Genomic DNA, 14,381 nt, shown 5'->3' on the forward strand with positions numbered 1-14,381 from the left:
GCCTGAAAATATGTTGAACGTTTATTTTGTGACCCAGAAAGAATAATAAGAGTAATATTAAAACTAACTAGCTGCCGCCATTGTTGGAAACTAAGCTGGGCCGCGCTATGAATTCTGGGACACAGCTGCTTCTTCTTCTTCGGGGTTTAACGGCAGCTGGCATCCTTGTACATGCAGTGCTGCCATCTTCTGTTTCAGTCCTTTATTACACTCTTAAATCCTGCTACTTATTCCTGCGTCTTTTGTGATCTTACAAAGCTTCAAACGACGCGTCGACTATTAAATCAGTCGTCGACGATTTTGATAGTCGACGTAATCGTAACTAGTCGACAAATCGTGGCAGCCCTAGTGCTAACTAAAAATAAAGACAAGATGGTAGTAGGGCTGGGCCATATTATACCGTTCACGGTAATACCGGTATAATGTTAGGCAACGATAGGAAAATGAAATATCGCGATAGAATATGAGTAAAACGCGCATGCGCAGTGCCTTTGTTTTCATACGCACATGGCTGATTGTTGAGTGAAACAGATGAACCAGAATTGGTTTGTAAAAATGGTGCAACTTCAGTGATGTGGAACTGGTTTGGTGTTTGTCCTTCAGATACACGACAAAGCACATTTTTTTTGCAGAACATGCAAGCGGCCGTCGTTATTGTCGGACTAAGATGCTCTTAAATCTGGGAGTAATCTGGGTCCTAAACTCCGTATCGTTCAGGTCAAACAACACTGCAGCATCACTGAGAGTTAAAAACTGTCTAAATTCTTTCATCTTTAATAAAACGATCAGCATTGCTGCTTTACCAGGTGTAACTATGAAGTTTAACTTCCAGGCATCCATGAAAACAAAATTTATTACATTTAACGGAGTTAGAAGTTAGCAGGAAGCTAGCGGAAGTTAGCTCGCTAGTTTCGCTAGTTACCTAAGCATGATATAGCATGTTCTGACTGAGAGATTTCTGAAAAAAATCAAACGTACAGCTCTGCTATCACTTCCAACATAAATGAAGACAGGAAACTAAACAGCAATGACGTTTGTAAGGTTACTGAAGTTGGGCTAGCTGGTATATAATGATGTGCTATGTGATCGCTAGCGACACAGCTATGTTAGCATAACATAAACAGTGAAGCTGGAGGACGAACACTAACACTTTTCCACTTATAAAAGTTAACGTTAAGGTTCCTGATAGTTAGAGACAAATGCAGTCGCATGGCAGGATGCTGTAAACGGACCAAACTTCAGTCAGGAGAACAACTGAGATAATCCATCCACAATACGAGGTTAGTCATTAATATACTGCAACAACATGGGAATAGAGCAGCTGCCAGAGAATTCAACATTAATGAATCAATGGTACAGAATTGGAGGAAGCAAGAAGAATGAGTTTAATAAAGTTTGATTTATCTGACTGCTTTGTTTCGCTTAATGTGCCTTATAATCCCGTGCACCTTATGGTCCGAAAAATGCGTACTGCACACTGCAGTTTAATGTTGCAAAGCACCTCTTTTTAACTTCAGTGGATATTATACATGGTTATGCTCAGTATATGTCAGCCCATTTCTACTGGAAATGATTTTTGGTTAAACTTTCAGCAAGGAATTTGCATTTGCACTGTTACATTTTTATAAAGCTTTAATGTACATAAAAACCAGCTTCTTGTTTAAGTGAAAATAAATGAAAGGTTGTCTTTTTGCGCTAGTAATGTTGTGGAGTTGTATTTTGTCTCGCATCAATTATATCGTCAGTTATATGTCAGTGCGCCCCAGGGTGGCTGTGGCTACAATGTAGCTTGCCATCACCAGTGTGTGAATGTGTGTGTGAATGGGTGGATGATTGGATATGTAAAGCGCTTTGGGGTCCTTAGGGACTAGTAAAGCGCTATATAAATACAGGCCATTTACCATTTACCATTTATATCGTTATCGCAAATTTTCAAATATATATCGTGATAAATATTTTTGGCCATATCGCCCTGCTCTAGATGGTAGTTTATTAAATTTTAATTAAATGTGCAGATTGTTTCGGTGGAGTTTAATAAACTCAGCCGATTTACTCAGGAACAAATAAAATACTGAAAAAAACCAAACAATAACACTTTTAAGTTATCTAAGTGACTTATATATATTTAACCTGAGTAGCGAAAGACGGCGGTGGGTTTGAAAATGATTTGCCGGGAGTCCGGTGTTCTCACGGCTCTAGTGACCTAGCCCCCGGCTCGCTATCGAGCTAGTGGGTAACAGACGTCTCCGAAAACGTCGGAGCGCTTTTGAAAATATGTGGTGTCCTGATAAACTGAGCCGATATTTGAGGTTTACACAGCTACATTCTCGCCTGAAAATATGTTGAACGTTTATTTTGTGACCCAGAAAGAATAATAAGAGTAATATTAAAACTAACTAGCTGCCGCCATTGTTGGAAACTGAGCTGGGCCGCGCTATGAATTCTGGGACACAGCTGCTTCTTCTTCTTCGGGGTTTAACGGCAGCTGGCATCCTTGTACATGCAGTGCTGCCATCTTCTGTTTCAGTCCGTTATTACACTCTTAAATCCTGCTACTTATTCCTGCGTCTTTTGGGATCTTACCAAACTTCAAACGACACATCAACTATTAAATCAGTCAGACGATTTTGATAATCACGACTAGTCGACTAATCGTGGCAGCCCTACTATTATTATTATTGTGCTAAATTTTGTAATTTCAGTTATTAATCTAACACACTGGGGCTTAATGATCTTTTAAATCCGCAGTATTTACAACAAGAATTTTCTTGACTTTTCAACAGAATTCAAATGAAATACAATTAACTGGGGACAGAACAGCTGAAGAGGAGCTGGAGAGGTCATCTGGTAGAGAATTACACTCAAAACTAGCAGGTGATTTCAACCACAAAGGCTGTCTGTGCAAGGGCAACAGTTGGTTTCTGACAGATTCATAGAGGAGATCTGAAAAGTAGCCAAATGGAGACCAACAGCCTGATCACATGGTGCTGAAAGGGGACCAAGGTGAGAGACTCAGCGGGACACATTCACTTAGACCAAAGAGTCTTTGTTTTGCTCAAGATTAATCACACTGGGTGACTCTGGGCATTTATGGTGAGGCAAATATGCACTACTGTAACAACGAGAGAAAACAAAATTTGCCTGAAAAGCCACACCTAGAAGTATGTTCTCCTTATTGATCTGTGCTGCTGTGTTAGCATAAGTAAGGCTGAAAAATATGTTAACTGTTAATAACACCACAGCTCAGCGGATGGTGCAGAGTATTGTAAAGGTATTCGAACACGCAGGATGATACATTACTTCTTAAGTAGTTAATAAGCAATGTTTTACTTCTGCAAAGGCACCAAGTGATTGTTTTAGCAACATCACTGTTCATGGTTTAAAATTCCCTCACTGCTTTTTCCCCAGCCTTGAATGTTTACTATAACAACACGGAAAATGTCGAAAAAACAGTGCATTAGTCAGGAACAGCGGTGGATTATTCCACACATGTCGCTGGATGCCATATTTGTTGCAGCAGGAGGGTGTGTGTGTATAGCTAGGTTTAAGTTTGGTGTCTTTAGCGGTTTAATAGATACATCAGGTTGTAAGTCTGATTTATCTTCTGCAACACCACAGCAGCCTGTTTGGATCGGTGTGTAAACTGCTTCAAGGTGACCAAAAGTGGAGTAGTTTACACGAGGAATAAAAGAGATTTCTCCATCTCAAGTGTCTCTAGGAGGAGCGACTGTCTGTTCCAAATACGGCTGTCAGTTACTTCACAGGCCTGAAATAATCTGACCAGGCAGCTGCCAGAGCTTCAGCCTTTCCACAGTCTTCTTCTTGGCTCAGGCTGGAAATTCTTGAGCTGGAGTTCCCAATCACAGCGGCCTGGCAGCGGAGGGCACGGTCTAATCTTCCTCCTGGCATCTGCTTTACAGCAGCTGTCGCATCACATGCTACGCTGCCACAGTGAGTCACAGAGCAGCAGCTGCTGCACACCAAAAAGTACCCCAGAAGAGCAGCAACAAGAAGGACGTGCTGCTGCCCCCTGCAGGCGACCAGGGGGCACAGAACAACTCTGCAATCAAAACTTCACCAAACTGATCTGTCCTGATTTATTTTCACTTAGACCCACCAGCTGTAGGTCAACCAAGATCCGTCAGGGTCACATGACCACTGACTGCTCAACTAAATATTTAGAAAGATTCAAAATAAAATCTCACACAACACTCACGAGAAGCCAGCTGACTGTAGCAGCAGCAACTCAAACTGAACCGTCAGCAAATAATTGTTATCAATAAAATACGCATGCAAATGTCATAAATTTCACCAACTGCTGCGTCGTAAGTAAGACCCTCTAAGGTTCAAGTAAAGCTGCAAAACTAATATAAATCTCTCAAATTATCTACAGGGTGTTGATTTGAGAGCTTGCTGTATTTTACCCTCCCGTAAAAAGACGTAGTCTTAGTGTAAGATCAGTGCATTCAGATCAGGCTTTTTATGCATTCAAATACTGTGAAAACTCAGGATTCAGACAGGCTGGTCTCCAAGTCACACTTTGTTTTGCAACTTTCTGATGAACACAGGAGACAAATTTCAGGTATTGACAATAACTGTGATACATACAAAAAGTAAATACTACTTCCAGCTGTTCCTTTTAGGGGTCACAGCAGATCATACACCTCCCTCCTCACCCTGTCCCAAATAAGACACGATATCAGAAATGATCTAAGACAATGGATCTGAGGATTTCACCTCAGGAATGAAGGAATGGGTAATTTCAGTTTTTCCTGCTGTAAAAAGGGAAATCTATTTATAGATTTCGCCATCCTCACATACTGACTTCTTAAGTCAGTATGTGAGGATGGCGAATGAAACAAGCCTTCTTCTTTGATGGACTTCACTGGTAACTTTATGGATTTTCAACCCAACAACAAGCCGTCAGACCAGTAACAACATGCCATGTTGTTGAAGTCTGAGGTTAGTTGTACTCAGTCACGTCTGACTCTGAGTGGGTCAGCCAATCAGGCTGCTTCGCACCTGTGAGGTCTCTGTCCAATCTGGATGGGGATTTACACTGTACAGTGGAAACACACACTGACAGACACACACGGTCAGCTGCTCATTCTTTCCGCCCGACTTTAAATTCCTCTGAGTTTAGATCAGTCGGCCTGTTGGGTCTATTCTGGTGCGACTGAGTATCCCACTGCAAGCTCGCTTTAGGACAGAAGTTCAGAGAGAAGTTCAGCTGCACGCTGGTCCTATGTGGTCGTCTCCTCACTCCTCAGTGCACCGACGACCCTTTCGCTCTGTTTGCATGCTCCTGTGGAGGCTTCGACTGATTCAGCACTCCCAAGCAATCAGCCTTAATTAAGGGAAAGTCGGCTATAAAGTCGTCCCAACAATGATGAAGGCTTACTAATAACACTCTTACAGTGCAGCATCCACTCTGTGTCAAAAATGGAGGAAACTCAACAAGAGTCTGAGGTAGAGCTGGGCGATATATCGAGTTTTTAAAACATATCGATATATTTTTATACGAGATATAAGATGTGACAATATCCTTTATATCGATATAGTCTATGTTACGTTATAATTATAGTTGTGGAGCCGCAAGTTTGCCTCTCTTTCGTCCACTTTTGTCTCTACGCAACGTTACTCCGCCTCGCCTTCACTGAAGACAACTCCCCCTCCTACCCCATCGCTTCACGTGCAGGCAGCGACAAGACGGACACGGCAAATCTCCGTTAACGAGTTACTGCGCATCGCCCCATGCGTGGGGCTGGACGGCGTCAACGTGCTAACGAGCTAAACATGCTAACGAGCTAACCGCGCTAACGAGCTAACAGCGCTAACCCTAAAATCCTTTCATTCTCTCAAAAGTTGATAGCGCGCCTTATGTATGAATTCTGGTTGTGCTTGATGGCCGCGAACCGATTTTATGTGGTACACGGCGCTCAGCAATCTGTCAAAAATGTTTTAGTACGACTTTGGTAAGCTACGGAGCTGCACCGCTTGATAGATTGTCGGCGCATTACGGCTACCGAGGAGCTTCGCGGAGTGATACGTACTGTGCATCAACGTAATATTACCGTATTGTGTGTGTATAAGGACCATAAATGGCACCTGTAAGAGACGTGGTTATGAAGCGGATTTCAAACTCCAGGCTGTCAGTCACACAGTAAAACTTGGGAACAGAGCAGCTGTGAAATCTGTCTGTCTTTGTTATTACGCTCAGCGTCTTTTAGTTTACATTTTGACTGCACAATTGTGAGCTCTTTGTTTAGCACAAAAACAACCTTGTTTTCTTTTATTTATGGAGCATTATTATTTAATGAATGCTCATAATTTAATTTTGAGTAATTTTTCATGTACATCTGTGCTGTATGTTAATAAAAGTGCCTGTGTGACATCTGGGACACAGCTTTGACTAAGAACTCTCTTTTTGTTCTTACTTTATGGCTTAAAAAAAAAAAAAATCGAGATATATATCTTATATCGCCACCCAGCTAAAAAATATCGAGATATGAATTTTGGGTCATATCGCCCAGCCCTAGTCTGAGGAATCTTCATGGCATTAAATCTCTTAATTTGCAGTTCTTTTCGGAGTTTGTGGTGAATGATTTCACCGCTCACACAGCTGGAAACAATTTTACACTTCAGCTCCTGATTTTAATTGTGTTGAAACTGTTAGATTTAGGCATTAAAAACCACTAGTTTCACCCCCATGCGACACTTAATTGGATAAATGGTTAACAGGATGGCGAAGGGGTGTAGAAAAAGTTACTGGTTTCACTGCTCTGGTTTCTTTTACAGCAGGATGACAGACTTTGGTGGAGAATGTGGACAACATACGTGCTACAGACACCAAAACTATTACTGCTGAATTACAACAGAGTCAAAGTCTGTAACACAAAAAGTGGCCATGTGTCCAACAACACAAACAGACTTCTGTATTGTGACAATTTTAGCACAGGATCAGGCAGCTCTTTGCCTCTTTTAAAACTTAGTGAGCTTATTTGCATTGTTTGTTTTATTTTGGATCTATTTTTGAAATATGTTTTAATTTAATTAATACTTTTTTAATGATCTAACAAAAAACAAGGAATAAGAAGACCGTGTCTTTAATTTTAAAAATTGCCGCAGTTCAGAAATGTTGCACCTTCTTTAAAAACCCTGAGCACAGCTGATCTTTTGTGATCTCTGAGTCTAAGCAGAGCTCGGCCTGGTTACTACCTGGATGGGACACTGCCTAGGAACTAGTTTACAGCACCTTATCTTACCCTTCCCTTTATAAAGAGACTCTTAAGTGGAAGTGGGAGGGCAAAGAAGATGAAACCACCTTTTTTGTGATTGAAATCGAAAAAAACTAAACAAAAAACCCACCGGAAAACCCACAGAGCTCAGATCTGTAACGACAGCCCATGGAGGAGAGTCGGTCTGGCTATAATGACACACAAACAGAATTTAGACTCCATGAGGTCGAGTAGTCCAGATGCACGAGGCAGCATCATGTATCGTTCCCATCCTGATCCAGAAAGTTCGATCAGATATTAGTGGCGATGTGCCGATCTATGAAGCCGATCTAGTTCGACCGTTTAGGTCGTTCTCTGAGCAACTATCCGATTGCTAGCACAAAAGCTAACAGCTGTATCCTTGGTTTAAAGTCTTTCCAGTGAAGTGAGGCTACTGTGGCTGATCCTAAAACTTAAACAGCTTGAGGTGAGGGGTGTGTGTGTGTCTTACAGGCAGAGCAGCAGGGCGAAGCCAGCAATGTACTCGTTCCTCTGTGCTCTGAACAGCTTCATGTGGATGTGCTCGATGGCTGTCGGGTGGTTTGCCAGATCCACCTTCTCCGTCACACTGTACTTCCTCACCTCACGGAAAGCATCTGTACAGGAAACACACGGAAACGTCACCTTTCTGCATCTTTAATTCACAGTAAACTTATTTTGTAGCTGCACTGTAGCTCTGCTGCTTCCCTGCTGGCTGAGGTACAAAGTCGGTGCTTACTGGGAGCAAACACTGTCCTACCACACACGCACACAACAGAACTGATTTCTGGCACAGGTACTGAACTGTTAATGGTTGATGTTTTTAAAATCCGAACTTAAACAACTGCTTAAAATAATTATTATTAGTAGAAAACCTCTTGCTCTAAGTAAACTCTCTGTGAGGCCGTTGGCAGGAAAAACCTGGTTTATGTTAGAAGCTAGTTCAAATCACGATGTGTGGTAAACCTGGGCGGATAAATGTGGCTACTGAGCAGAGAAGTACTGGATATACTGTCACAATACAACATGTAATTACAGTTGTACTTCCTAAACAACATTTAAGCATATGAAAAAATAAAGCTGTCTTTCTGCACAACCAAATGAGTAGCTTCTATGTTTAGATGGAAACATCTCGAATCCCTGTGATCTGCGATCCCTGTGATCCAACTACGACAGATGTTATGTATCTGGGAAAATTTTGCAGTTACTTTGATGCTTTACAAAATCACAGACTGATGCCGAACTTTAATTTAGTTTTAAATGTTATAAAAGCCACACATTATTTCTGCCTAACACTCCTTTGATAAAGAGTTTGGCAACATTTCATCAGCTGGACTCTGAACACGCTGTTATTATAAAGTAAGGAACTGATGGTGCCGTTGTTTACCCGTGCTTCATCAAACTTGATTGAAATGGAGCTACAGCAGCGTCCTCCACAGACTGGAAGAATGCAGAATATCGACTACACTTTGGCTAAAGGCCACCTCCCAACCAATCAACAAAAGCACTGCAGACGTACCGATGAGCAGAAAGACGAGGATGGCGATGGCCACCATGAAGGCGGTGTTTCCATAGAGAGTGATGGCCTTTATGATGCGAGATTTGAAAATGCTGTTCCACCTAAAAAAACAACAACCAGGAGAATAAAACACAAATCAGTCGGCAACTTCAAGAAGTTCACTTTTATACATTTTTACATTATAGAGACATTAGAGTCACTTTTCTTTGTTTATTTTTTTACTCTTTGTTTGGAGTAATCTGAATGAGTTTTTTGTTATTTTATGAAGCCATTATTTAATTTTTAAATGTTCTGTTGGACACTACTGGTTCTGCAGGACAGGAACTGAACTTCTGGGATAATTAAAATCCATCTTATCGCATCTTTTGGGAGCCAAAAGTGATCCTAGCACGCTTGAAGTGATGGAAAAAAAAAGGAAGAGAGCAGAAGAGAAAGGATGGACGAATGAATGGTGATCTTAATGTTTTACAACACAGCAACTAAGCCTGGAGCTCTAGCCCCCTCTAGGGGCCAAACAAAAACAGACATGAGCTCAACTGTGCAGTGACCTCTGCAGGAAGCTGGTTATTAAGAATATAGTTAGTACAGTTTTATATTTATTTTTATTTAGTTTATATTATATAGAATTTTTTTTTTAATTTGCTTTAGTTTGAGCCATTTTCTAGAGTCAGTTCTTAGTACTTTTAGAACTTTTAACAGTTTCAGTTTTGGGGTTTTTTTTCCATATGAGGGAGTGGGATACACCAAAGTTTCAGTCTGAATAACCACGTTGCTATTATATAAAATTGCACATTTTCATTTTACACAGTTTAAGTACAATTTCATTTTGTTTTATTTTTATTTTTGTTGTCTAAAAAACAAACAAAAAACATGTCGACACCTTGTTTTATTAAATTGTAATTATGGTTAGCAACAAAACTGTAAAGTAAGTTGAGTTGTTGTTTTCCTGCTTCCATCTGTGGAGTCATGAATCAAGAACAATGATATTGCGGTGTGAAACTGACTAAAAGGGACAACAATATTACTTATCCTTGTTGTTTCTGGGTTAATGTACCATCCAACAAACGCAACTGTTGCTCAAAGCCTACATAGGCAGAGGTCATGTTATTGCATTTATCCATGTTAGGTTACACCATTGCTACAAACAGTCAATCAGATAAAAATGATAAACTTTCTTTCACATATGAAAATAACAAAACAAAGGCTATTTTTAATTCTTGATATCTAGTCAGATAAAATAATTTAAAAACTCCTCTATGAGGTCTAGCACTAAAACTTCTCTACTTTTATTGACTTTTTTCTTTGTTGGATTTCAGCTCGTATCAGCGCTGTGCCGTGTGTGCAGAGTTAATCAGAGCTCATCATTCGGCAGTCAGGAGGTCTTTTAATGTGATCACAGTCACACAGAGCTGCTCTGTTTGAGGACAAACTGAACTCTGCTGCTTCCATCAGCGAGCTTCACGCTTCTCCAGCTAAAAATTAACGGCCAAAGCTTCCTCTCATGGAGCCAACAGTCATTTCTTTCCAGCTGCTAGTTTACTACAAACTACTGACCTTTCCAGGCAGTAGTTTGTACTGGCAGATATCTTAAGCCAAGGTAACGCTATCAGATTTGAGCTGGAAAAAGCCTGATGCCAAGACAGGTGTGTGTGAGTCAGGTGTTACCCACCTCTTGGGTGAGATGAAGGGAATGCAGAGCAGCAGAACTAAGAAGACCTCAGCGTAGAGGAAGGTGGCCACCGCAGTCCACTGCAGACTCATCCTGACTTCTGAACAGGAAACACAGCAGGTTCACATGTCAAAAACACCATCACATGGCACTTGATCATGACATCTACAGTTAATCGTTCTCAATAAGCAGAAGAACAGAATAACTACTTTATTGCCATTCACAACGTACAGCAGTTAGTGCACATTAGAACAAACTGTATGACTTTAATCCACCCAGTTATCAGACACTTTCATCCATCAGTGCTCTGGCTGCCTCTGGCTGATGTGCTGCTCTGATGTTTAACATATTCATTTCATCAGATTGAGAACGTGATAACATACCAGTCACACAAACTACCCAACTGACCGAGGCAGGAACAGTGTGCTCTGTCACGTAAAACTCAGACCCTAACAAAACTTTAAATCCAACAGTTAAACTGAAAGTGGCAGTTTCACAGCACCTCTGCTTAGCACCTATTGCATTTTAGCTCCTCCTGGTTTGCAGCAGTACCGGCGAAAAGTGTGAAGCCAACCGTCTTTCTTTATAATTTACTAGGAAAATTGGAAATACTATAGATACAAAACACATGCAAACATAAGTATATTAAGGCAAAAAAAACATTTGTATTAGCTTGAAAGTCAATATTTGCTGTAACTGCCTTTATTATTGAACACAGCCTAAACTCTAGTCAGCTTTCTTGTCATTCAGGTCTTCAGGAATGACTCAAGGAAATTCAAAGCTCTGTTCTGGATGTTAGCTGGTTTCTGGGAACAAACTTCCAGAAAGCCTCAGATCAGCTGAAACACTCAGTTTATTTAAATCCCGGTTGAAGACTCACCTGTTCTCAGCTGCATTTGAATAAAGCACCAAATCCACAGTGTTTTACTTTTAAGCTTAAATTTCAAAACTTACATTTAACTACTGATTTTATCTACTGTTCCTTCCTTTTTTTCCTCCATTTTAAATCATGCTTTTTATTTGTTTCTGTTTTTTAATGTCTCTGTAAAGCACTTTGAATCACCTTGCTGTTGAATTGCGCTATATAAATAAACTTGCCTTGCCGTTTGTTCCACGCTCTATAAAGATGATCTCAGACTTCAATAATGTTAAAGTTTGCTTTCCAGGGAGGCCAATCAGAATCCAAATCCCTTTATTGTCATTAAACATCAGACATTCAACAAATACAGAAGCAACTTCCTGTGAGCAGCATTTAGAATAGATCCATCCATCGCAAACACACAGAGACAGACAACCACTCGCACTCACATTCACACCTGTGAGTCAATCATTAAATTCAGAACAAATAACAATAGAAACAAATATAAAAATACAAACAACATAAATGCAAAACGTTTATACAGATGTGCAAGGGTGCTAATATGCATGTTGTTGTGTGTATGCGTTGTATGCATGAGAGAGGTGTGTGTTTTGAGGTGGGGCATGTGTGTATCTGTGCTCAGTATGATGGCTTGTGGAAAGAAACTGTTCCTGAGTCTGGATAGACCTGTAGCCTCACCCTGAGGGCGGCAGGCCAAACAGGTGAGACCCAGGAATGGGTGGAGTCTCTTGTGATTGCCTGTGTAGATGTCAGTAACTGACATCTATTTTATTTTTACTTTTAGATGCATTTTATTGTATTGATGGTGTGTTTGAGATCTTTGTCTTACTGAAAAATGAATCCAGTGGTGAACCACACACTGCTGGCTGAAACGCTCCAAACTATGACAGTCTCCACTGTGTCTAACAGCTGGCTGTAGACACTCACTGTTGTACTGCTCTCCCAACCTCCAGACAAAAAAAATTCATATCTGGATCCATTGCTCCATAGGAGTTCTTGTGTAATCTGCCTCTGACCTTTCTCCCAGTTTCCCTTCCTGAAGAATGGCTTCTTGACAACCAGCCTTTCATTGAGACCATTTCTGAATTCACCTGGTAGACATACCGGTAGCTTTTTAGGCACGACACTTTGCCCAGTTTCCTCACATTTTTTTAAGGACACACTGCACCTTGTCATTTGATTTTTGGGGTTTCCTCTGTTTTCTTGTATTATTGTAGGGTCTGTATTTTACAATATAAAGCACCTTAAGGCAACAGTTTTTGTTATTTGGCACTATATAAATAAAATAAAACTGAACTGTCAGCCACGTGTAGCCACAACACTGGCTCATCCCTTGAATTAGGTGCCTTTTTATAATGAATAGTTCACAGGTTAGAAAGCCAAAATAAAATTATTTGAAAATGGAGCATGGACTGGACTGAAAATGAGTGAAAAGGCAGAACAAACATCCAAAGAAAAACATTTGAAAGATTGGAAAACTATTACTTTAACACCACTTTGAAAAAGTCTGACTCTTTGGAAACTAAAGAAAAAGAAGCGAGGAGTGGCTCAAGACTTTCACATAGTTCGGCATGAAATTTAAAAAAAGAAAAAATGTAAATGGGTAACTGTCATGTTGCTGATGTTGTGGAAGCCAGATTTTCACAGATCATACTTTATAAAAAATGTTACAACCCCATGAAAGTGGATTTTCAGTGTATGGCTTCTTTCAGCTAAGCTTAATGACATTTTTCTAAAAATGCACTCCTAATCCTGTTTTAAGATTAAATCTAATAAACTCATTTACTTCTTCCACAAAACTGAAAAGCAACACAGCCCACTTTAGAGCAACCCGATGGGTGGAGGCCGGAGGCTTCTCCTTATTCTGAGATTGACGTCTTTGTAGACGATCCCTGACAACAATAAGTGAAAAAGACAAAAGCTAAAACAAAATCTGAATAAAGCATTTGAGTGTTTTCTTTGGCTGTGTGCAGTGTGAGCACTCGTGAGGGGTTTGCTTTGCTTCAGATATGGCAGCTCAGAACAGCTGTGTCATTGCGGCTCCGCAAAAACTGCAGAAACACAGCGCAGCATCACGCCTCCTTACACATTAAAACACTGATAACGCCCCTCATCGATCCCACAACACTGTGCTCCCTGTTACAGCTCACTTCAGCCAACAAACCAACCCACAAAGATTCACTGGCAGTACATTTTACCAGCTGCGACACTCTCAGCTGTCTGACCTAAAAACTTTACTCTCCTACCAGCACTCATTTCACATCTTCCCAATTTGCAGACTCTCCAGTGAGCAGATAAATTTGCAGGTCTATGTATCTGCTGGAACTAAAGTCCATAAAATGAACTATGTGCTGGGAAGTAATTAAATTTGTTTTGTTTTTTTACATTAGCGAACTAGCATGCTAGCTAGTTTCCCCTTACTAGTTACGTTTTCTTTTAGAATTACCCAGGTTATTACTGAAGGTTCAGTCTATTTTCTGGAAAACCGAGCATTCTGTTTCAAATTCACATCTATTCCAAGCGCTTGTTTCCAAAAACAAGTCACTTATTTCGCGCCACTCGCTGACGCTAACTGTTGGTTGCTGCTAGGAGCAGTTAGCCTCGGTAAGCTGGAAAGAATCGGGGTGCTGATTGTTAGTGAACAGGTGGGACTCACCTTAACAAGCACCGCACACAGGCTAGGAGATGCGTCCGCACTGCACTTCCAGGAGCTTCAATTCTCCACTGACTCTGCTGTTAGCTGCTAGTTTAGCCTCCTGCTGTAAACACTTCCGGGTATTTTAGTGCCAGCTCATCTTGAAATATGATTGGACACGGAGCCGGAAGAGCGGAGGCACGTGACCTATCGTTGCGTCACTTTATTGTTCTATAGTAATCATTGAATGAATTTATAATTATTATCTTTTTGTACCTCACGTGATATTACATCTTTTGTTGAATGAAAAATACCATGCGATAATTCCAGTTAATTCCTTTAGTAGCTTACATTGCTTTTTAACGTGATAATTAATTGCATTTCAATTAATTTGAATGTTTTTTAAATTCACCAATTATTGT

At 40.5% G+C, this 14,381-nt stretch overlaps 1 protein-coding gene across 1 annotated transcript in view; it reads right to left on the reverse strand.

Moving 5' to 3' along the window:
- Positions 1 to 14,124, reverse strand: part of bcap31 (B cell receptor associated protein 31) — a 28,538-nt gene extending 14,414 nt beyond the window's left edge. Inside the window, exons 1-4 of the mRNA XM_080900148.1 lie at positions 13,981 to 14,124; positions 10,445 to 10,544; positions 8,776 to 8,876; positions 7,729 to 7,873 (exon numbers count right to left, since the gene is read on the reverse strand). Of these exons, the coding sequence (XP_080756274.1) occupies positions 7,729 to 7,873; positions 8,776 to 8,876; positions 10,445 to 10,536 (338 nt within the window). The 5' untranslated portion in view covers positions 10,537 to 10,544; positions 13,981 to 14,124. The remainder of the gene's footprint in view (positions 1 to 7,728; positions 7,874 to 8,775; positions 8,877 to 10,444; positions 10,545 to 13,980) is intronic.
- Between the last annotated feature and the right edge of the window lie 257 nt (positions 14,125 to 14,381).

The sequence above is a fragment of the Rhamphochromis sp. 'chilingali' genome (assembly GCF_963969265.1).
Source record: "Rhamphochromis sp. 'chilingali' genome assembly, chromosome: 12".
Classification (NCBI taxonomy): domain Eukaryota; kingdom Metazoa; phylum Chordata; class Actinopteri; order Cichliformes; family Cichlidae; genus Rhamphochromis; species Rhamphochromis sp. 'chilingali'.